The sequence below is a fragment of the Ctenopharyngodon idella genome, chromosome 15, assembly GCF_019924925.1.
Source record: "Ctenopharyngodon idella isolate HZGC_01 chromosome 15, HZGC01, whole genome shotgun sequence".
Lineage (NCBI taxonomy): Eukaryota > Metazoa > Chordata > Actinopteri > Cypriniformes > Xenocyprididae > Ctenopharyngodon > Ctenopharyngodon idella.
The window spans coordinates 31,691,212-31,714,923 of NC_067234.1; the positions used below are offsets into that span (position 1 = coordinate 31,691,212).

At 36.0% G+C, this 23,712-nt stretch overlaps 4 protein-coding genes across 6 annotated transcripts in view; all 4 read right to left on the minus strand.

Moving 5' to 3' along the window:
• Positions 1-1,335, minus strand: part of LOC127496019 (nectin-3-like protein) — a 43,986-nt gene extending 42,651 nt beyond the window's left edge. The window contains exons 1-2 of one of the 2 annotated variants that reach the window (XM_051863548.1): positions 958-1,335; positions 520-724 (exon numbers count right to left, since the gene is read on the minus strand). In XM_051863548.1, coding sequence (XP_051719508.1) covers positions 520-610 — 91 coding nt within the window. In that variant the 5' untranslated portion in view covers positions 611-724; positions 958-1,335. Of the gene's footprint in view, positions 1-519 lie in introns of both variants that reach the window. The other variant, XM_051863547.1, reaches the window with a different exon arrangement.
• A 997-nt stretch (positions 1,336-2,332) lies between these two features.
• LOC127496067 (diablo IAP-binding mitochondrial protein-like) lies at positions 2,333-4,828 on the minus strand. Of its 2 annotated transcripts, none has more exons than XM_051863657.1 (6): positions 4,598-4,828; positions 4,367-4,493; positions 3,640-3,762; positions 3,429-3,539; positions 3,144-3,240; positions 2,333-3,017 (listed from the first exon to the last, which is right to left on the minus strand). In XM_051863657.1, the coding sequence occupies exons 1-6, from the start codon at positions 4,723-4,725 to the stop codon at positions 2,812-2,814; spliced, it is 792 nt and encodes a 263-aa protein (XP_051719617.1). In that variant the 5' UTR covers positions 4,726-4,828; the 3' UTR covers positions 2,333-2,811. The 2 variants fall into 2 exon arrangements, with proteins under 2 accessions (XP_051719617.1, XP_051719616.1); XM_051863656.1 differs by having other exon boundaries at positions 3,640-3,765.
• A 1,621-nt stretch (positions 4,829-6,449) lies between these two features.
• Positions 6,450-9,046, minus strand: LOC127495776 (odorant receptor 131-2-like). The gene is made up of 2 exons (XM_051863038.1): positions 8,821-9,046; positions 6,450-7,937 (listed from the first exon to the last, which is right to left on the minus strand). The coding sequence occupies exon 2, from the start codon at positions 7,924-7,926 to the stop codon at positions 6,970-6,972; it is 957 nt and encodes a 318-aa protein (XP_051718998.1). The 5' UTR covers positions 7,927-7,937; positions 8,821-9,046; the 3' UTR covers positions 6,450-6,969.
• A 2,615-nt stretch (positions 9,047-11,661) lies between these two features.
• On the minus strand, positions 11,662-23,481 carry LOC127495555 (odorant receptor 131-2-like). Its single transcript, XM_051862479.1, has 2 exons — positions 22,566-23,481; positions 11,662-12,933 (listed from the first exon to the last, which is right to left on the minus strand). The coding sequence occupies exon 2, from the start codon at positions 12,920-12,922 to the stop codon at positions 11,972-11,974; it is 951 nt and encodes a 316-aa protein (XP_051718439.1). The 5' UTR covers positions 12,923-12,933; positions 22,566-23,481; the 3' UTR covers positions 11,662-11,971.
• Between the last annotated feature and the right edge of the window lie 231 nt (positions 23,482-23,712).

Here is a 23,712-nt window from a genome sequence, read left to right on the forward strand (position 1 = left end):
AAAACATTTTATTAGCAAAAAAAATTACTGAATGCATCTTTAAAGTAATTTAAAGCCATGTTGCTATTAATTAAAAGTCTTTTGAAAATTAAAAATATTTTGAAATATTTGCAATATATAGGTAGAAAAACTATAAACTGATTTTGTACATCATACATAAAACTCACAAAAACTGTTTTATAAAAGAATTCTACCAAGTATATTATATTATAAGAAAATAAATCATTCAAATTAAAGTGATTACAAGATATTAATATAGGCAGTACTTGGACTTCGCTTGTGTAAGTTTCACTAACCTAAGCATATCTTAAGGTAAAAAAAAAAACCCTTTCTAAAAAAAAAAGAACAGTTTATTGTTAGTTTAATAACAGTTCATTTTAACTTTAACAACTAACGGAACATTTTTACACAGGGCATACAATAGCAGCCATCTGATGCCAGCTCGCTAGGTACGTTAACTTTAAGGTAAATCCAATTCAAGATGACTTGTTGTCATCCTGGAAAAGATAAAGTACCCACCGGTGCAGACGCTCAACAGAAGTCCGAGGAAAGGTAGTAGCCCATTGAAAAACGTGCTATTCCCAAAGATGTGTCTTACTTCCTCTGCCATGGTTTCTGACTGCAGTAGTGAGTTCCTCCTTGTTGAATCAACTCGGGTGTCTGTCTGATCCACAGCAGCCGAACCGCGCGTGGGCGGTACCTTTAGTCCAGCAGCGGTTTCCAACTAAAAATAAACCCGTCAAAAATGCAGAGCATTGCGATGCAGTTAGCATTTACACTCGTTCGGAGACAACTGATTGATGAAATTATAATAGCAACGGCTTCGAATTAATGGAGAAAATAAGGCTGCACAAAGTCTAAAAGCGAAAGAGTGTCCCGGGATATCTTTAGGGTATTTAAAGCTCCTTTAAAGGGATAGTTCACCCAAAAATGAAAATCCTGTCATCATTTACTCACCCTCAAGTTGTTCCAAACCTGTATGAATTTCTTTCTTCGGCTGAACACAAAAGAAGATATTTGGAAGAATGCTGGTAACCAAACAGTTGATGGACCCCGTTGACTTCCATAGCGTTTTTTTTTTTTTCAATTTGAGGCTGAGTAATGACAGAATTTTTGGGTGAACTATCCCTTTAATCGATAAAGATATTCAATAGGCTCACATATGCTGTTTATTCAAATTGTCAGCTGTACTAAACTGTGAATTCCTCAACTTCATTTGGTCGTGCTGGAATGCATTTGCTAAAATGTTCCTTGTAACATTGCAAAACTAGACATATTGGAATGGCTTGGCTCAATGGGGTGCTGGGAGATGTCGCCCAGTTCACTCAGATTAAAGAGTGAGCCATGCTGGGCACGCTTTCCATGATCCTTGTGTTTTATTTATGTCTTCCCAAGAGTGATAAATCCCCAGCTGAGTGGTGCCATTTACACCAATCAATCATTTTTATTGGTCCTCTTCTGAATGTATGTAACTCCTCTAATACAACAAGACTTCTGGAACTTGATGCACATACAAATATTTTTGTGGAGTTCATGAATCATGGAGAAGAGAGAACATATTGAATTTTCTTACATTTTAAGACATTTTGAATTATTTTCTAAGATCTGCAGAACATTATATAATGTAGCATTGATAGTTTATGTTTTTAATGGTAGTTATTATAAAGTGTTAGAAGTTCGTAGAGGTTGAAAACTCCTTGGATTCTCAGTATAAATACAGGCCATCAATTAAATCAATTTTGTGTCAAATAAAAAAATCAACTTTTTAGCTTTTATAGCTCTCTTTGCAAAAGATAATTCTGTTATCATCTGTGAAACACAAAAGTAGATGTTAGGCAGAACAACAATTTCAGTCACCATTGATTTTATTATATGGGAAAAATATGCAATATAAGTGAATAACTGAGGCTTCTATTCTGCATAACATCTGTTTTTGTTTTCAAAAGAAAAAATATATAAATGATTACAGAAATCTAATCCATTTTTTACTGTCCTTTTTACAGTTAATAACTGAAAGACTTCTGTATTGTAATTAGACTAAAATAATAAACAATGTTTATTTCTGACATCATTCTCTCATTTTTTTCCCATAATAAAGCATGCCATCGCCCTCTGTTGGTTAAAATTGTGAACTTCTACATGAAACACATTAAATGAAAGCATATTTAACTGTAATTTAAACATTTATAATAAATAAATTATGTCATTTAAGTGTTTAAGTGTGAATGCCACAAAATATTATAAATGTACAAATCAATTCATTGCCAAACAGCAAGGCACCATAATTCAGTTCAAGAAAATAAGTTATAGGAATTCAGACATTTTGCAAAAATTGTTCTGAATAATTTTTCCATTTATTAAGATAATAAATAACAGTTAATCTCTTAAACATACAAAACAGATTGATTGCAACTTTGTAGGACTATACATTGTAATATCACAACATCCTGTGATACAATTTCAATGTTGCATTAACATGCACATAATTGCATCAAAAAATAAACAATATAAAAATATATACATATATACAAATACCAAATCAATGTTATTTCCAAAGCAATCTATGGATCTTACAAGCTGTGTTTTTCTGTTTTCTTTAACAGGTAATACAAGTTATTTTATAAACATTTGTTGGACTTTTACCTGTTCTATTGTTATGAACACATATATTGATTAAATTCCATATCTTTAAATTCCATATCTAATACTCATTGCAAATTCATATCAAGGTGCATTCTGGATTCATTCATACTCGGTGAGTGATTCACTGCTTGCTACAGAATTGCTAACTCAAGAACATTCATAGTTTTTCTAGTCCTCACGAAGGTAGGCCTCTGGAATATCTTCCAGGTCATTAATGTCAATGCTAGAAGCATATTCAGCCATTCTCTGGATTTCTTCCGCTTTAGTCTCAGCCAGTTTTTTCTGTGCTTCTTTTGAGATCTTTCTAATCTCCTCCACTTTGGACTGCGCCACCTGCAGGTTAGTCTTTGTTGCTGTGCATGCATGCTCCGCCCCTGTAAAAATATTAGGATTGAATCAATTCACAGACCAGATCAATCTCATATGTACCAGAAGTGCTTTTTTAATAGATTGCATAGTAGATTACAGGTTTAATAATTAAGGACAATTGATAAACATACCTGAATTGTAGGCTGCCTCTGCTGACAACTCACAGATGTGGATGGCATTGATCCAGTTTGACTCAAAGCGTTTGCATTCTTCCAATCTATCACTAACCTGACAAAAGGGAGAAACACTGTGAAATCTCTGAAATGAGATATAACTCCTTCGATAACAACAAAGTCTGTTAATCAGTCCTACTAATCATGATCCATGTTGTTGCAAAAGGTAAACGACACTTAGATAAACGAAACCAGACCTTGTTCTACAAAAAGTAAACAAACATGTAAAGGAACAGAATTTACCTCTACTCTCTGGCCAATGATCACCTGCCAAATGCTGTCCTCTTCAGCAGGGGTCAGTTTTCCTATTGAGGTAATGTATCGCTTCTGAAGGGCAATGAGTGTATGTAGTGCCTAAGAAAAGACATTAAACATAATATTTTAGACATCAAGCACATTGTAAAGTTTTACTGAGCAGACTACAGTTTTAAAATGCAGTGTTTATAAGTATTACCTTGGCATACTGTGTGAGGGCATCCACAAGAGCCAGCGTGGTCTGAGAGAGATAGGTGTTGGCACTGTCTGTGACCAGACAAGATGCCCGACGAATCAAAGATTCATGCGAGAGGTTTTCAACCTGCTGGAGGTAAAAGGGATGCTTTTATTACACACTTGTCTTTATAATAGTAAGGAACAGGATCGGAATCTCGTTCTATTCATTTATATTTTTAGAAAATGACTCTTATGAGCTGGTTCTTTTCAGTTAATCAGAAGCGTACCAATCAACAAGACGTTGAGCGAGTCCGAGACTAACGACTCTTATGAGTCGGTTCTTTTTAGTGAATCAACAACGGTTACTGAATAAACCTGACTCAGCCGCAACTTTCAACATGTTTTGTTGTAAAAAGTGGTATTCTTGGAAAAATTATGTAAATATAAAATAAAGCATACAGGCCAGTTATTGGATTAAAACGTCCCTTTATAAGCTTTTGGAAGATTTCAGATTTATTGTTTTGTTATGCCTCAATCAAACTAATTGCAAAGAGGCAGAATTCAATAAGAAAACCATTTCATTTCGCAAAAAAAAAAAAAAAAAAAAAAAAAAAAAAAAACATTTAAAAGAATCGCTAATGCGACCGTAAGCTTGTTGTCACGCTCTCAGCTCTCCATACGTGCGTTTCACAAGTTTGTCAATTCCCCAATGTCTTTAGCGTAAATGCAGAATTTAAACGTGTGGTTACCTGTGTAAAAGGAACCGCACAGAGGGTGCTGCCGACACTGAACGCGACTGCATTGGATCTGGCGACCTCCGGCAGGCGCAGGAGACGCTGATGAACGGGGCTGCTGCAGAACACATTGGCCTTGTCCCTTTAAATTAAGAAAATAAATTAGACTGAGCATAGAGCTTAATTAAAAATAACACCCGCATATCTACCACGACATTAAAATTGCAAAAAAGCACGCAATCTTACTTGAGAAGTTGAACGCACGCGGCGGTCCGTCTCAGCACTGCCATGTTTCTCCGGGCAACCAGGAAGTCGGTCCGGCCTTTTAGAAGACTCCCACTAGCACACACACCACAGTTTCTAAAAGCCTGCATATCGCCTTACAATCTTTTACTAATAAAAAAAAAGAGATTTAGAGGTATCCTTTAAGCCTGTATTTGTCTTAAAGTAAAGCTCTTCGATGTTTAAAGTGGACAACACTGCCCAACAGTATTTATATACTTCTGAAGGACTCTGCCCTCCATGCAGTGTATTGATCCGTTTATTCGGACCTTTAATCTTGATTTTACTGGTTTAAGTTCAAGGAAAGATAGGGTTTGACGCACATTTAAACACTATGTCAGCACAAAGGCTGTGGTAAACAGTAGGGAGCTCTTAGTGGTTGGGCTGCAGTACTATATGATGACTAGCAATCACAAAACAATGTGTATTGAGAACATAACAGGCACAGGTCATTGATGAGCATGGCCTGCACGTCTCAAAGGGGTGTGGCAGAAAAACAAGTCCACATGATAAGAAAAAAAAAAAAGCTTATTAGGCAAAAATATATCTATGAAGGCAATATAAAGAGACATAGCTATACTGTGTGTCTTTGGGTTACATTCATAGATAACTGATGAAAGCTCTTGACAGACCAATTCAATCGACCTCAACCTATCTTTCAGCTTTGAATAGTCAGAGTGAATTGGTCTGAACAGTTTTTCAACTGTTCCCTATCAAGTTGTTCAAATAGCACGCTGTGAGACAACTAATCAGGACTATTTGTACTGTCCTTGTTGTCATGACTATGGAAACTTTATCAGTAAGAAAGAAACCCTAAACAATGTATTAGCAAAAGTGTTGGGATACCTGACACCAACATGGACATCACATTCTAAATACATAGACATTAATATGGAGTTGGTGCTCTGCTTTCCACTCTTCTGGGAAGGCTTTCCACAAGAGTGTTTCTGATTAACTTTTTTTGAAATGTTTGGATATTTATGCAATTTTAGTTATACGTTTCATTTATCATTTTATTTCCTTATGGCCAGTATTGTTGCTGCACTGTTAAAACATTTGTAGCATATAGAAAGTTCAGTTTGTCTGTATGGTAAATGTTTAATGGTGAAAAAACCTATCCCACAAAACCATTTGGCTTCAAAATACATTTAAACCCCTTTTTAAAGAGTAATCATAAAATATACTCAAAAAAGACCCTTAAAAAGTGATGAAACCTCTCAGGAGAGTTCAGAAAGTACTTATCTTATGCAGTGGTATAAGAAAGTACACATAAACAAAGAGTTTATAGAGCTCAGGGTCCAAACCTCAAGAATACACAGAAATTTTTTGTCAGGATTGCATCATGTCACAGTGGCATGCAAAGGCCACAAAACATTATAGACACATAACAAACATTTTAGCATTAAAACTTTTATTTGCATGATGTTGCTGTTAGTTAATTTTCAAATAATTGTGCTAATAGTTTATCTTCATTACCCATTTAGGGTATTTGTTTGAGATACTAACAAAAGGGCTGATTCTTTGTAATGTAACAATCTTATCTGATGATTGCAATGAACATATCTACTATAATAGTGTGTAAAATATTTTGAGAGTAATATATGTTTATATTAAAGGAGATATGAGCATCACACAGATAGTCTGCTCATGTTATGTATTTACATTATTGCATATGATATTTATTTTTCATTATTTCAATTGGGTGTGACATGTGACACTTGTGGTAACTGATATTAATATTTTCCTAAGAGGCCTCAGAAAGAAAGTGTGCTGCATCCAGGGTGGCATAACATTACAGATGTTACACATAAACACATTTAGAAAACAAAACAACTGAAAAATCCAAAATCTAAATTTGTTGAGTTTGAGTCAATATTTTTTTGTGCATATTTACATTGTTGTTCGTCAATGATGTTCACCAAAAGACTACCTAAAACACTTGCTATATGTGCTATGTGTTTTCCTTATATGTAGATTGTATTTATACAGAAATAATTGACTTTCATTTAATACATTTACATGTATATGATGTACAGAAAATAATGCTCAATCGGACCAACAGAGGTCGCTATTAAACAACATACTGCGTCTGAGAGGTACCTTCCAAAGACCTTACTGGCCAGACAAATACAACCTCTGCATGATTTTACATGGAATATTATAGCCACTCTAATGCATTTTTTAAAATCAAAACTGGAGAAAAGAATGTTCTGAAGAATATGTGATATGATACAAATAACTTTATGACATGCATTTAGGCCTGTTAAAATCACATGGGCACTTTAAAAACGTTTAAAAAACATGTAGTTTGATTGTAAGACTTTACTAAAAGATAATCATGATTGTTTAGTTGTGTCAGATGAGATGGTGTTGTTTTTGCATCTGATATAGTAAGCCATAGCTGCATAGAATTTCTCATCTCTGAACCCATAGACGAGAGGACTTACTGCTCTAGAAGTGATACTAAATGCCAGGAAATTTATAAATCGGACAGTCAGATATGATTGAATATCATACTCCATAACTACATTCTCAATGTAAGGGCACATCACCTCGGCAGTACATAAAAACAGCTGAAGGATGTGGAGGGAAATGGTTCGCTGCCCTTTTGCTGCTGACTTCTTATTGTCACCAGATGCTGCACGTGCAGCAATATATATCATTACATAACAAAAGACTTCAATGATCAAAATAGCCACAAGCCCCACAATATACAACAGACCCCTAGCAAAATGACGAATCTTATCCGGAATCATAATCTCATAGTGGCAGTGTGTGAGTTGAGACAAGTATTCACGAGAGGCAGTGCTGATGAGAATGAACATATCAACAAAGGGGTTTATGGAGCTCAGGATCCAAATCATTAAAATCACCATTATGGCTCTTCTAGAGGTGGAGATCGCATGATGTCGGAGAGGCATGCAAATGGCCACATAGCGCTCCACGCACATGGCTATAATAGTCAGTGGTGCACATGCTGTGATAGCTTCCATTAACATGCATATGGGGATACAGAAATGCAGAGGTAATAAAACAAAGTTGTATGATAAGAGCACCACAAAATCTGTCAGACAAAGAAATATTAGGTCTACCAAGAGAGAGTGACCAAACAATATATAGCGTGTCTCTGTTCTGAAAGTCTCTTTCTTGGAGAATATTAAGAGCATGAGGAAGATGAGGTAGATAAAGGGCCAAACAAAGATCTGGGTCAGCGCCAGTGAAATGTTCCTTCGGACGGGGTCAACTTGGATCAGTTGCATCTGCTCATCACCACTGGCATTCTGACTGGCCATTGTGCGCACATCTGGGAGACAATTAGACAGACAACAAAAACACAGTCTCTATGAGATGACCATGACTAATCCTTGAGAAATAAATAATCAACATTTATAATATACTCTATCAATAAGCTTCAAATATTTATGTAGCAAATAATAAAAAACATATGTCTTCAGTTTACATACTTTCATTCTTGTATTTATGCAGAAACAAATAAAGTGGAAAATGTTTGTGTGATTGTTTTGAAGTTATAAATTTCATTTACCGCAATGAATGTCCCAATTATAGTTATATAGAGATTGCATTGTGACATATAATCTCAATATTTATGCATTATCAATTAGCTTCAAATATTTATATAGCCATAAAAAAGTATATCATATTAGTTTACATACAGTAAACGAAGGTCATGAAATCAGGTGAAAATATTACCTAGCTATATTACTTACTGACAGTAAGACTCTATTCTTGAGTCGTGGTCATCAAGTGTAATAAATGCGCTGTGAACAAACATTTATATAGAGTTTGACAGAGTAAAGCTCCTGTGGATCTGCTAATCTGATGACATCTAGAGCTAAATTTAGATTTGCTTGTGTTTCAGAGATTGACATGGAGCGCAAACTAGTGTCGAAATAGAATAGAGCAGACAATAGGAATGCCATTAGGCTAGATTCTATTCTTCAATGGCATCTGTTTCTTTTCCATACAGCATTTCTAAAGCTACACTTTCTCTCCCTTTCTGCCTTTCATTCTCTACCACTCAGGTAATACGGTATACCACATGCATTCTAACTACACCTAATTGTAATATTTTTAACTGTTACATGCACATATTTGCAACCTTAAAAACAGAACTGTTAATATATTGCTTCTATTGCTAGCATTATAAAGACAAGAATTACCTGTACCTGTATGACCTGTATGCCCCAAGCTTCAATGGCCACGCAGCCACAAAGGCCATCCCTGAATTCTCTGTGCTCTCTGTCTGCTCTATCATGGCCATGGAGGCCATCCCTGAATTCTCTGTGTTCCCTGTCTCTGCTCCTCATGGCCTCCTGACCCCCAGTAGTCTTCTGCTCTGTCATAGTACACAGCAAAATCCCCAGTGTTAATATTAACACCCCTTAGTATACATATGTGTCCACACTACAGGGTGTTAAAAGTAACACTGAAGCAGTGTTAAAGTTAATGAGATAATTAAGTGATTAATTAAGTGATGATTGACCATTAGTGGTGACACCTGATCTTAGTAATCAGTGAAGGAAAGCGATAAAATATGTTAATTAATGTTTTAATGGAATGTTTCGTTTCAAGTCACCGTGATGGAGTTCAGTGTTTACCTTTACCTTTTAATATTAGCTTTTCTCTGGTTGCTTCAACTTTTATGAAGCACATTTGTTGTGGCAAGAGAAAATGTACGTCATAACGTCATATATGATGCAACTTTTTGTATGGAAGAAAACAGGAAGAAATGCACTTTCGCTAAGATATTGCGTAATAGATTTATCATTTATGCTGCGCAGCGATTTTCACTTGCATGTATCAGAGGATTATTACAAACTATGAAGGCAGCTGATGTTAATGGAGGAATTTTGCAGCTTTACTTGCAAACTACAATTCCTGTTCATCAATAAGGTGAGAACTACAGCTGTTATAAACCCAAAAGCACTTGAATTAAGTACATGAACTGAAAAGTGTATTATTAAAGTAGTAATAAAGATGTTTGCCATTGTAATAATGTCAATAGTGCACACAAAGCAGTAACTGCTCCATGCTCCTGCATAGTTAACACTCACACTGCATGCAAACCATGCTCTGGCCCACCTCTTCCAAGCAGGCCAGCTAAATAAACCATGCCTGGGCACAAAGCAAAACAATCACACTTGCCAAACAAACCAGGTTTTGAGGATCAAACACAATGTTCAGAAGGCCTAGTGTGAATACACTCTCAAAAAAACATTACACACAGAAACATCTGCGTTAAGACACACATAGACATCAAGAATCGGCATATGATTCTCAAGAACAGTGACAATAAATAAATACAAAATACTGACAAACAGATCAACTCTGAACATCACAAAACATGCTACTGTCACAACAAAACAACAGAAAAATAAAAGCAAACAGGAACAATAAATGAAAATTACAGGACAATTCAGCTGCATAATTTACTCATGCTGCAATGCATGATGGGAGCCATGGATGAGTTTTGATTGGTGGCTCACATCATGCACTGCAATATAAAGCACTTTGTTTGATTGTCACCATTGTTGAGGTTCATATGCTGATTCTTGATGTCTGTGTGTGTTCTTAAAAAACTTCAGAATGTAAAAGCACTGCTGGGTTTCAAGCTATAACATCAGAGATTAACTATCACAAAAAATTAATAAAATATCTATATGACCAGTTAGTACTGGACGTGCCTAGTGAATCAGGCCATTATCGGATGATAATGTCATCATCAAAAACAAAAGCATTTGATCACCAGCTTATGTTTATGATGCTTTTGGGAAACGCAGCCCAGATCATAGTTTCTGTGGCCATAACAAATGTGCTTAACAAACACAAAGTTGACGCAGCCAGAAAAAAAAATAACATTAAAATGTAAAGGGTCAAGAGCCCAACTAAAGAAACGCTGATCACCATCATGGTGACTTGAAACGAAACTTTCATTAAAACATTAACATATAAACATCTGTTAATTAATGAATGAAAAAAAAAAACATAAACAAAGGGGTTATTAGAGCTTAGGGTCCAAGAATCACAAATAAGACTGTTTGGAAGTAAAGGCTTCATGTTGGTATGAAAAGGCCACATAAGGCAACATGTTTTTCTTCTTCTTCTTCTTCTTCTTCTTCTTCTTCTTTTTTTTTTGCTTGCATTAATCTGCAATCATGTTGCCAATTTATTATTATTATTTAATACCTTATTATTTAAAATGTTCTTTTCATTTCTCATCTATATGTTATAATACATTATTGAGATAATGAAAGCACTTTGTTATCTTAAAAATTGTGTGTAATCCATTTCGTAAAAGAGTAATGTTTGCCTTTATAGAAGGTGCAGTGCAGTGAATATTATTTTGTCTCATAGACTGTATTTCATTGAATGTTGCACAACCACAATGCTGCTGTTTACTATGTATTTAAATAATGGAATTTATTTTTCAAACAAATGAACGTATTGTTAAAAAAAATCACCTATTAATATTTTCCCTTAGATATATAAAATACAAAGTTCCACAAACTTCCACAAAAATGTGGAAGTGTCTTGAGTATCACACTCACTGTAGCCTTTGCATGTTTGTTATTCACAGATGTATTACATTGAAAGACCTTAGGAGTATTCAGAAAGAGAAAAAGGAGTTATATATCAAATGCAAATGCTAGATACACATTTAGCTTAAAAAGAGATTAATTCACTAGTATTGTTGTATGATTATTGTTCTTTTCTAACATGTGAAATGTTTTAACAGAACTCACTGATATTTATTAGATGCCAAAATGAATAATAATAATTTGTGAATAATCACATTGTACACTGATCTCAAATAGTCTGTGATTACATATAAATCGTTCAACACAAGATTTAATCTATTTGTTCAGCAAATTTGTATCTAATGCAAATTTACAATAAAATATCCATGTAATTGTTAATAATTAAAATGACATAATTATGTTCAAATAAATTACTAAAACTTAAAACAATATACATAAAATATTTGAAAGTGTAACAAGTAATGGCAATATTGTAATCGATTATGTGATACACTAAATAAAATACTCTCTAAATCTTTGTAAGTTGATTCTGACAGTCACGTTTACTTAAGTCAACAGATGTCACCCTTAAACAATACACTACATTTCCCAAGACAAATCTTGCTGTTGGCCAGACAATTTAAAACTCTAGATCTTCATTATTAGAATATATCAATTAGTATGGGATGTTTAGGTAGTTGGTCAACCAAAACTGAGTTTTGATGCATTACAAATTTTACTTCATGACATTTTGAAAGGAATTTAGGCAAGATCAAAATCCTTTAAAAAAAGATAATCATTATAGTTTATCAGTGTCAGATGAGATAACATTGTTTTTGCATCTGATATAGTAAGCCATGGCTGCATAGAATTTCTCATCTCTGAACCCATAGACAAGAGGACTTACTGCTCTAGAAGTGATACTAAATGCCAGGAAATTTATAAATCGGACAGTCAGATATGAATGAATATCATACTCCATAACTACAGCCTCAATGTAAGGGCACATCACCTCGGCAGTACATAAAAGCAGCTGAAGGATGTGGAGGGAAATGGTTCGCTGCCCTTTTGCTGCTGACTTCTTGTCACCAGATGCTGCGCGTGCAGCAATATATATCATTACATAACAAAAGACTTCAATGATCAAAATAGCCACAAGCCCCACAATATACAACAGACCCCTAGCAAAATGACGAATCTTATCCGGAATCATAATCTCATAGTGGCAGTGTGTGAGCTGAGACAAGTATTCACGAGAGGCAGTGCTGATGAGAATGAACATATCAACAAAGGGGTTTATGGAGCTCAGGATCCAAATCATTAAAATCACCATTATAGCTCTTCTAGAGGTGGAGATCGCATGATGTCGGAGAGGCATGCAAATGGCCACATAGCGCTCCACACACATGGCACCGATGGTTAATGGTGCACTTACTGCAACTGCTTCCGTTAACATGCATATGGGGATACAGAAATGCAGAGGTAATAAAACAAAGTTGTATGATAAGAGCACCACAAAATCTGTCAGACAAAGAAATATTAGGTCTACCAAGAGAGAGTGACCAAACAATATATAGCGTGTCTCTGTTCTGAAAGTCTCTTTCTTGGAGAATATTAAGAGCATGAGGAAGATGAGGTAGATGAAGGGCCACACAAAGATCTGGGTCAGCGCCAGTGAAATGTTCCTCCGGACGGGGTCAACTTGGATCAGTTGCATCTGCTCATCACCACTGGCATTCTGACTGGCCATTGTGCGCACATCTGGGAGACAATTAGACAGACAACAAAAGCACATTTACAACAATTCACAAAATATGTGAGAAACAACTCATCAATGATACTTAAACAATGAATATGTACATTCTAAATAAGGTCCATGTTGACTTGAAAAACAAAGACTGAACAAGTATTCAGTTTACAACACAGAAAAACACGAAATCAGTGTTACATAACCTTGCTATACCATTTACTGAAAGTATTCTTGACTCTGTCCTTGAGCCCTGGTCATCAGGCGTAACTGTACCTGCATACTGTGAACAAACATTTATAAAGGGTTTGACAGTGAAACTCTAAAAGATGACATCTTCTTAGTTGATGACATCTAGAGCTAAATTTAGATTTGCTTGTGTGTTGGGGATAGACATGGAGCACTGAGACACAATCATGCTTAAAACATTCAAACTGTACAGTAAGATCAAAAACACTAACCTTAACAAGTAATATGCAATACCATAACAGTGAGTTATAGTACACTGCCTGTAACAAAATACAAATAGCTAAAGTACATACATTTGAAGGTTAAAGGGTTGGTTCACCCAAAAATGAATTTACTCACCCTCAAGCCATCCTAGGTGTATATGATTATCTTCTTTCAAACACAATCAGAGTTACAGTATCTCACAGAAGTGAGTACACCCCTCACATTTTTGTAAATATTTTATTATATCTTTTCATGTGACAACACTGAAGAAAACACTTTGCTACAATGTAAAGTAGTGAGTGTACAGCTTGTATAACAAAATAACTCAACACACAGCCATTAATGTCTAAACCGCTGACCACAAAAGTGAGTACACCCCTAAGTGAAAATGTCCAAACTGGGCCCAATTAGCCATTTTCTCTCCCCAGTGTCATGTGACTTGTTAGTTTTACAATGCCTCAGGTGTGAATGGGGAGCAGGTGTGTTAAATTTGGTGTTATCGCTCTCACTCTCTCATACTGGTCACTGGAAGTTCAACATGGCACCTCATGGCAAAGAACTCTCTGAGGATCTGAAAAAAAAAATTTGTAACAGCCTTTAGTTGTAACAGCCAGACAAGCAAAGAAAAAAAGCATGGTCAGGTGGTGTTGGTTATGTTTTTATGTAATCATTATTTGACCTGAATCACTGAACTCATTTAGAGCCCAATCTCTGAGTTAAATTTACATTATTGATTACAGCAGCACTGTGATTCTACAGCAGAAGATCAGCTTTTACAATATAATCCAAAGGGTTTCACAAAGGTTGTTCTGAAAAAAAAAAAAAAAAAAAAAAACTTGCCTTTAGGCACACACAGACATCAAGAATCAGCCTGTGAATCTCAACAACGGCGACAAGCAACATATCCTGATAAACAGATCAACTCTGAACATTAGAAAACAAGCTACTAAAAAGTCACATAAAAACAGAAAAAATAAATAAATAAAAATAGTGACAATAAAGGAAATTACTAAGACAATTAAGCTCCTAATTTATTTATGCAGCAATGCATGATGGGAGCCATGGATGAATTTTGATTGGTGGCTCCCAGAATGCACTGCAACATGATTTATTATTCTCACCACTGTTCACAGGCTGATTCTTGATGTCTGTGTCTCTAAATGCATTGCCTTTTTTTTTTTTTTTTTGGTCAGAACACCTTTTGAGAAATCCTTCAGATTATGTTGAAAAAGCTGATCTTCTGCTGTAGAATCACAGTGCTGCTGTAATCAATAATGTAAATCTAACTCAGAGATTTGGCTCTTAATGAGTTCAGTGATTCAGGACAAATAATGATTATGTGAAAATATAACCAACAACACCTGATCCTCTTCTTTTCTTTACTTGTCTGGGTGTTACAACTCAGACCAGCCCAAACAAAATCTAATGTTAAAAAGTCAAGGGTCAATTGTGATTTTCTCCTTTGGTGACTCTGCTTGTTAACATCAGGTGTCTTCAATAATGGTCAATCATCACTCAATTTATCACTTAATTATCTCATTAACTTTAACACTGCTTCAGTGGGTGGAATAAAAAATATGGCAGGACGTTTACTTTCTGACCCCTGGACTTTACACCTCTGGCGAAGACCATACAGCGGTTTAACAGGACAGGTTCCACTCAGAACAGGCCTCACCATCGTCGACCAAAGAAGCTGAGTGCATGTGCTCAGTGTCATATCCAGACGTTGTGTTTGGGAAATAGATGTATGAGTGCTGCCAGCATTGCTGCAGAGGTTGAAGGGGTGGGGGGTCAGCCTGTCAGTGCTCAGACCATATGCCGCACACTGCATCACATTGGTCTGTATGGCTGTCATCCCAGAAGGAAGCCTGCAAACAGTTTGCTGAAAACAAGCAGACTAAGGACATGGATTACTGGAACCATGTCCTGTGGTCTAATGAAACCAAGATAAACTTATTTGGTTCAGATGGTGTCAAGCGTGTGTGGCGGCAACCAGGTGAGGAGTACAAAGACAAGTGTGTCTTGCCTACAGTCAAGCATGGTGGTGGGAGTGTCATGGTCTGGGGCTGCATGAGTGCTGCCGGCACTGGGGAGCTACAGTTGAGGGAACCATGAATGCCAACATGTACTGTAACATACTGATGCAGAGCATGATCCCCTCCCTTCGGAGACTGGGCCGCAGGACCCCAAACACACCTCCAAGATGACCACTGCCTTGCTAAAGAAGCTGAGCCAAGGTGATGGACTGGCCAAGCATGTCTCCAGACCTAAACCCTATTGAGCATCTGTGGGGCATCCTCAAATGGAAGGTGGAGGAGCGCAAGGTCTCTAACATCCACCAGCTCCGTGATGTCGTCATGGAGGAGTGGAAGAGGACTCCAGTGGTAACCTGTGAAGCTCTGGTGAACTCCATGCACAAGAGGGTTAAGGCAGTGCTGGAAAATAATGGTGGCCACACAAAATATTGACACTTTGGGCCCAATTTGGACATTTTCACTTAGGGGTGTACTCACTTTTGTGGCCAGCGGTTTAGACATTAATGGCTGTGTGTTGAGTTATTTTGAGGGGACAGCAAATTTACACTGTTATACAAGCTGTACGCTCACTACTTTACATTGTAGCAAAGTGTCATTTCTTCAGTGTTGTCACATGAAAAGATATAATAAAATATTTACAAAAATGTGAGGGGTGTACTCACTTCTGTGAGATACTGTATATTAAAAAATATTCTTCCAAGCTTTATAATGGGAGTGTATAGTAACCGATATTTTGAAGCCCCAAAAAAAGCACATCCATTCATCATAAAAGTAATTCATATGGCTCCAGGGGTTAATAAAGACCTGCTGAAATGAAGTGATGCATTTTTGTAAGAAAAATCTCCATATTTATAACTTTATAAACTAGAATAGCGGCCACATCATTGAAAGCTATTTGTTGGGTGAGGGCGCAGAAATCGATGGAATATTTAACAAAGAAAAGTCTTTCCCTGGCTAGGGCAGTGAAAGCTGCAGCAAAATCCATTCTGGGTCTGGTATTCTGTAACTTATTAGTCCAAAGATGATGACAATAACAGTTCAGTTTATTAAACAAAGCAAAGAGGATGGTCCAAAAGAGCAAACACAACAGCATGTGAACATAAAACAAACAGCTGTGATGATAATGAGTGTCCATGGAAACTGATGAGTGGCTTGGAAACAGGGAACTGATGAATATAAACTAGAAGTCCATGAAAATTAATCTAACAGAACATAATTGTGACAATAATTCTCCAGTGTTCATGCTGTGTTCGTTAATTTAATATATCTTGAGGTTGTGGAAGTTAGCATGCACTGTTAGTAAACACAAACAAGAGTAAAAAGATTTTGGGAAAATTTGTGTTTGTCTAAATGTAGATGTAGTCAGTATCACAGTACAGATCTGAGCCAAAAGCAGGCCATAGCAATGCCAAATGTCAACCAAGAACAAAGAAATAAAACAGAACTGAACCTTATCTGATTTTTTATATATTATTTACAGAATCATCTCAGCATTAACAAACCTGTTAACAAGCAGAATCACTGAAGGAAAGAAGAGCACAGAAAAAGACAAACAGAAACACAAAAGCTACAACTGATATGTAACTTAGCTATTGATAGTTTTATAATCATCATGAAACAGCCTGAATCATTGATAACATTTGAATATAATAATCATGTTGCATTATTAAGATATTTAAATTACAAACCCTACTACACTACTAAAATCAGTTAGATAACTAAATTGATATTAAAGTGATAATGACAAACACAGATATGAGCAATCAGCATATGAATCTCAGCAATGGTGACAACAAAATATTCAGACAATCAGATCAACTCTGAACATCACAAAAATACAGAACAAAAACACAGCAAAAATAAAAGCAAATAGTTTGAATTAAAGAAAATAATAGGACAATTCAGCTGCATAATTTATTCATGCTGTGATGCATGCTGGGAGTTTTGTACTATTGTTCCCAGCATGCATTGCGGCATGACACTTTTGATTGTCACCATTGTTGAGATTCATGTGCTGATTCTTGATGTCTTTGTGTGTCATCGTAGCACAATTTTTGTGTTGTTTTTTTTAAGTCTTCATACTGCAATGCTGTGTTGTCTCATGTGCAGGGTTTGTAATATTAATGTTTTAACTGCACAACACAATAACACAAATGACATCAGTGACTATTTCATGATGACTATAAAGCCATAAATAACTATTATCGTGTGATCTCACTTCATCTTTCTTTGCTACTGAATACTGGCACAGAAGCCAAACATATAATAAGAGTTAAGAGCCTAACTAATGGAAACACCAATCACCATTATGGTGATACCAAATGCAAAAAACAAACATTACATTTAGACCCCTTCTCAATAAGAACTTCTGTAAAAGTTTTAAAAAAAAAAAAAACAAACAAAAAAAAAAACAATCACAATTTTTCAAGTTTTTACATAACTAACCTACATTTGTAAGTACTTCAGCCTACACACAGGCTCTACTCTTCAGCACAATGGTAACCCCAAAAATTCAGACATACCATTTTTGCTACGTAAGATGGTCTAGGGTTAGAAAGCTGCTTGAGAAGCCCTGCAGCGGTCAACCTGAAGCTTTCACCTGCACACCCACTGAAGCTAAGCAGGGTTGAGCCCGGTCTATATCTGGATGGGAGACCTCCTGGTAGACAGGGTAGCTGCGGGAAGAGGTGCTAGAGAGGCGAGCAGGTCTGATCAACCTGTGGCCTAAGTGGGTCCTAACGCCCCAGTACAGTTGCAATAAGCTGTACTGTATAAAGAGTTAACATAAACCCCAGAATATAAGGGGTGTAACCCTGGTGTAAAATAATCCATACAGCACATCACATACCGCCCAACGCCCCAGTACAGTCGCCATAAACTTTACTGAATAAAGGGTTAAAATAAACCCCAGAAAATAAGGGGTGTAACCCTGGGGCAAAAATAATCCCTACATTACATCACATACCATGTAGGTAGTTAGTTAGTTAGTTTCACATCACAAATGAAATAGCTCTTTATTTAGTTCTTACAACTTACATGGAAGCACTCTTTTTTTTTTTTTTCATTTCTATTTTTATTGTTTTTGAAAGAAGTCTCATATGCTCATCAAGCCTGCATTTATTTGATCAAAAATACAGTAATATTATTAAATATTATTACAATTTAAAATAATGGTTTTCTATTTGAATATACTTTAAAATGTTATTTATTTCTGTGCTGCAAAGCTGAATTTTAATCAGCCATTACTCCAATCTTCAGTGTCACTTCAGAAATCATTTTAATATGCTGAATTATCACCAGTGTTGAAAACAGTTGTGCTGCTTAATATTTTCTGGAACCTGTGATACTTTTTTAGGATTCATTGATGGATCAAAGGGTGAGTTGTTGATATCACTTCCACATGTTGGAAAAAAGCCTTTTTTTAATAATCTTTTCAATGCTTCGAAACAATTGGAAAAATTGCTTTGCAAAATGATTCACTGTTTTAAAGCATTTGAAACACCACACATTGGTGACCCCTGCTGGTCAAAACGGTGTAAATGCATGAATACACCTTTTACAAAAAAAATAATAAAATAAAAATAAATAAATAGATACATAATAATAAAACACTAAATCCTTGCATCACCAGAAGTGTACATGTGTATGTGATTGTCGAAATATTTAGTATCTGAACAAAATTTCATGGAGATATGTATTCACATTTGATTTTCACAACACATTTTACAGAAATATGTTTTGAGATTAACATTTGCTCTGTTGTAAGTATAAACCCTCTGGGTTCTACTTGTACCTGCTCCGAGGTGGGACTTGAACCCAGGTCGCCAGCATAGGAAACGGGCACAAGAACGAGAAAACTAAAGACCACAGTCCTTCGTTAGTGCTCCTCTTGAGGTCTGGGTAACCATACAGCTCTTTACTAGCTGGTTACGCTTACCTCCTTAAACCTCACTCACATCTGGGTCAGGACACTAATATAATCCCACCCGGTCCTAACCTCCCCGATCTAAGCAGACTCAAATGTGTATCACCACCATGGGAGGCGTAATCGAACATAACTGACCGACATTAAGATCTCGTAACTGAACACACCTGACCATCACTGAGATCTTGTAATCAAATAAAACCGACACTCACTGAAATTTCGTAAAGAAAAAAACATCCATCATTGAGATCTCGTCACAGAATAAAACTGACTGTCAATGAAATCTCAAAACTGACCATCATTGAAATCTCTCAACAGAACAAAATCAACCGTCTTTGAAATCTCAAAAAGAAACAAAATTAATCATCACTGAAATCTTATAACGAAACACGGCCTGTACCAAATGAACAAGCAGGGACCAAACACACAAAAGTATAGAATAATGAAGCACTAAACATATACATTAATAATCTGTGTTAACCCATGCAAGGTATAAATCATTTTCGTGAATTATTGGTATACTAACATCAGTAATGGTACACTGACCAACTTTAAATAAAAAAGCGTCCAAAAACATACAGTATATATATGTATATATATATATATATATATATATATATATATATATATAACTAAAGGAAATGGTGCACTCTCCTTTTGATGTTGACTTCTTGTTGGCACTATAGAGGCTATGTAGCACAATCGTTACATAACTACTACTCATGTTTGTTTGAGATACTGAGTATCACAAAGTCCATAAAGTATAATTGCATAACTTTCTTTTTTAAAGAAATTTTCACAAAACTATGAAAGTGTTTTGGGTGCTGTACTCTCTGTAGGCCAATGTTTATTAAACATATTTACATCATTATGACATTATGAGGAGATATCACTCTGGAGATTAATCAGAGTGAGAAGTCATTGAATAAACATTTGCTTTGCAGCTTAGCTCGGAGCAACTCGCAAAGGGATCAAGCAACTTGGCCTCATGTTGCCAGGCGGGTTGCATCAGCGCAAACAATTAGGAAGCACAAATTACACTGATATGCAAAGTTGATGGCCTTTTTAACCTTTAAAGCACATAATTAGTCACTTAGGATTTGACTCTGTGAAGATTTGAACAACTGTTTTCCATGATGCACGTCTGACCCTCAGGGAGAGGGTAAGAATGGTAGGCTTTCAAAAACATCAACTCATAACTAAAATAACTGGACTTTTTAGAGTGTTTTAGTGTAACATATAAAGATTTGAATATTCAGCTCATATAACACCACAAATTGAGCTTTGTATATGCTTAATCTTAGAGCAAAGATATTTTTAATGCATCAAGTATATAGACCAAGGATGAGTAACTTGGTTCCTGGAGGGCCACTGTCTGCTTATTCAGGTGTGTTTGATTAGGGTTGGAGCTAAACTCTACAGGACAGTGTCCCTCCAGGGCCAAAGTTGCCCATCCCTGATATAGAATTGTAGGATGCGAGAAGGTGGTATCTACAGAGAATCATTAAAGGCATGCCAATATGAAAACAAAGCAAAATCTTGGAATTTAAGGTCCTGTTTACACCTGGTATTAAGATGCGTTTTGGTCGATCAGATTACAATCTGTCACTTTTGTCCACTTTCAACCATTTCTGTCCTGATTTCCTCAAGGGGAGGGTCTATGGGCGGGTAACTGTATGGGGTTTTTCAGATCTTTCGATCTAATGAAAAAAAAGCTAGCACAATTTACATATGAATGCACCCAGAGACAACAGATAAACATACTTATATAGCAGCTTAGAAACCAGGAATGGTGAGAGAACATTGTGCTTGGTACATATTTTGTCTTCAAACCAAACTTGGATCTCCAGCCAACAAAGTTTAAACCCCGTCTGGTTAGAGCGATTCCCATAATGTTTAGGCATTAGGTAAGTAGGCGGAGAGTAGGCAGTCTTTTGTGGCTGTTCAAACACATTTGACCACATGATGTTTACACTACGAAAGAAATCCGGTCTAATGTGTTTTCGACTACCTCGAAGTGGTCGAAAGTGGACAAGCTCAAAACGTTTTAGACCCCATTTAAACCTGTATTTAACATCATCCACATCCATCTCTAGGTGTAAACAGGGCCTTAGTCGATTTAGAAATTCTACTCTGAATGCTTTTTTACAGTCTAAAAAAAAGAGTACATCTGGGAAAAAGATCCAGATAAAAAAAAGAAAATAAATGAATAAATAAAATAAATGAAATAAAATAAAGGTAGCTCCCCCGCTAGAAATTTTACATTCTCAGAACGTCCCCACTCGTGTTAAGGACGTTGCCTAGTAACGTTACCAGAACGTTCAAAGACGGTCACGGTGTGGAGTTCTTTTAAGGGTTGGGGCACATGTTTTGGCGGACCTTTACAGAACATTCAGGACGTTCTCTGAACGTTTAGTTAACCATAATTTATTTGTGATGTTCCCAGAACGTTCCTGCTGCACTTGTCAAAAAATGAATTGAAAATTTGTGAAACTGTGTGTTTCTGAAGCACATTTGTTTCAAAACAAATCGTGAGAAAAAAAAAGATCAAATAAATTTGTTTGCTTAGAGTTGATGATTTCATCATTGTTGTACAGTGACCTTGGTCATTGATCTCTGAATATTGTATTCCTTTCATGTTTTTGTAGGCCTATAATACTGCAAAAGAGCCTGTCCTACTTTGATATTTGGAAAGTTTTCATCATTATGCAGAAATCATTTAGGCAAAACATTTAGACAAGAATCAAGAGCCCATCTAAAGCAAACACTCACCTCAATAACGGTGATTTCAAACTTTATTATTTCATCTGGTAACGTTCCAAGAACATTCAGAGACGGTCACGATGTGTTCTTTTAAGGGTTGGGGGACTTTATTTGGTGGACCTTCAGGGAACATTCAGGACGTTCTGGGAATGTTTAGGGGACTATTACTATAGGACGTTCTGTTAACTTCCCAAATGTCCTCTTTGTAACGTTCTCGCGCAACCATAAAATAACCAAAATAGAACGTCCCCCTAAACTCATATCGAGAACGTTATTAAATGACCAAACAGAGGACCGCGTGGGAACGTGCACAAGAACGTCGCCTTCTAAGTGGGTTGATACTGATGTGTAAAAGCTTTATTTTCTGTAAAGTTGTTGTCTGCACGTTGATTTAAATTACAAATATATATGTTAAAACTAAAAGGAACAAAGATTTAATTTAGCTAATATAACTAAGTTTAATACTTACATCATTACATCTCACATAGCTCTAAGAGAGTAGCAGCACTTCTAGTAGTTGACCTGAAACATGCAGACAGCTCTTTTTTTCAACCCCCCAACTGCTCCAGATGTTCTTTATGATAAAGCTTGCTGTTTGCTTTTTGTTGTTCCCTCTTCTCTCCACATTTTAGGTCAGTGCACTTCAAGCAGTTGTGAGATACGTGTTTCACTGGCCTTATGACGCATATGACACTGCAGATCAAGCTGTCAATGTACTTTCGTCTCTGAGTACTTTGTCTGCCGCACTGCATAACAAACAATATGGTAAAATAAGGCAGAGCACCAGAGGTCGCAGTCAATAATTGATAGCCCTGTTAATGACTAGCCATATGAAACATACAAACATTCTGAGTATGCTCTTCTAGCAGTGAATATTTCACAACTTATATAACAGATTAATAAAAAAAAAAAAAAAAATTAAAAAAAAGAAAGAAACGAAAAAAATACTTAACCACAAAATAACTTTATTAAAGTTAATGCAATAATTTAATGATACTTATTTAATAAATAGAAAATAAATGTTTTAAAGTAATGAATTATTTCCTTTTTAGATTATAGTTTTGCCATAGGGTCTTGTTAACCAGATGAAAAATTAGGTGTACATATAAATCCTTGGATTTAATATTTATAAAAATTACAGCACACACACACACACACACACACACACACACACACACACACACACTGCTTTCCATGTTTTATGACCTAATGACCTTTCCATAGACCTAATGATTTTTATACTGTACAAACTGTATATTCTATCCCCTAACCCTAAACCTACCCATCAAAGAAAACTTTCTGCATTTTTTACCTTTTTAAAAAGTATGGTTTATGAGCTGTTTTCCTCATGGGGACCAAAAGATAACCCCATGGTCAAAAATGATTACTATCCTCATGGGGACATTAAGGAATACCAGGTACACACACATACAGGGGTTGGACAATGAAACACTGGCCAATATAGTGTTGGAGGTTTCACGCATATATGTGCAGTGGCCAGTTTATATGTGTGGTGGCCAATCTTCACTAATTTTACATTCCATCAGTAAGAGCAGAGTGTGAAGGTTGAATTAGCAGAGCAATAGCACAGCTGTGCATAAAATATTGCAATCCAC

Coding starts and splice junctions, on each gene's coding strand:
- LOC127496067 (XM_051863656.1), bottom strand. CDS start 4,725: ATGCAGGCTTTTAGAAACTGTGGTGTGTGTGCTAGTGGGAGTCTTCTA. Junction 3,540..3,639: donor CCCTCACACAGTATGCCAAG/GTAATACTTATA, acceptor GTCTTTTCTTAG/GCACTACATACACTCATTGC. Junction 3,241..3,428: donor TCATTGGCCAGAGAGTAGAG/GTAAATTCTGTT, acceptor CCCTTTTGTCAG/GTTAGTGATAGATTGGAAGA.
- LOC127495555 (XM_051862479.1), bottom strand. CDS start 12,922: ATGGCCAGTCAGAATGCCAGTGGTGATGAGCAGATGCAACTGATCCAA.
- LOC127495776 (XM_051863038.1), bottom strand. CDS start 7,926: ATGGCCAGTCAGAATGCCAGTGGTGATGAGCAGATGCAACTGATCCAA.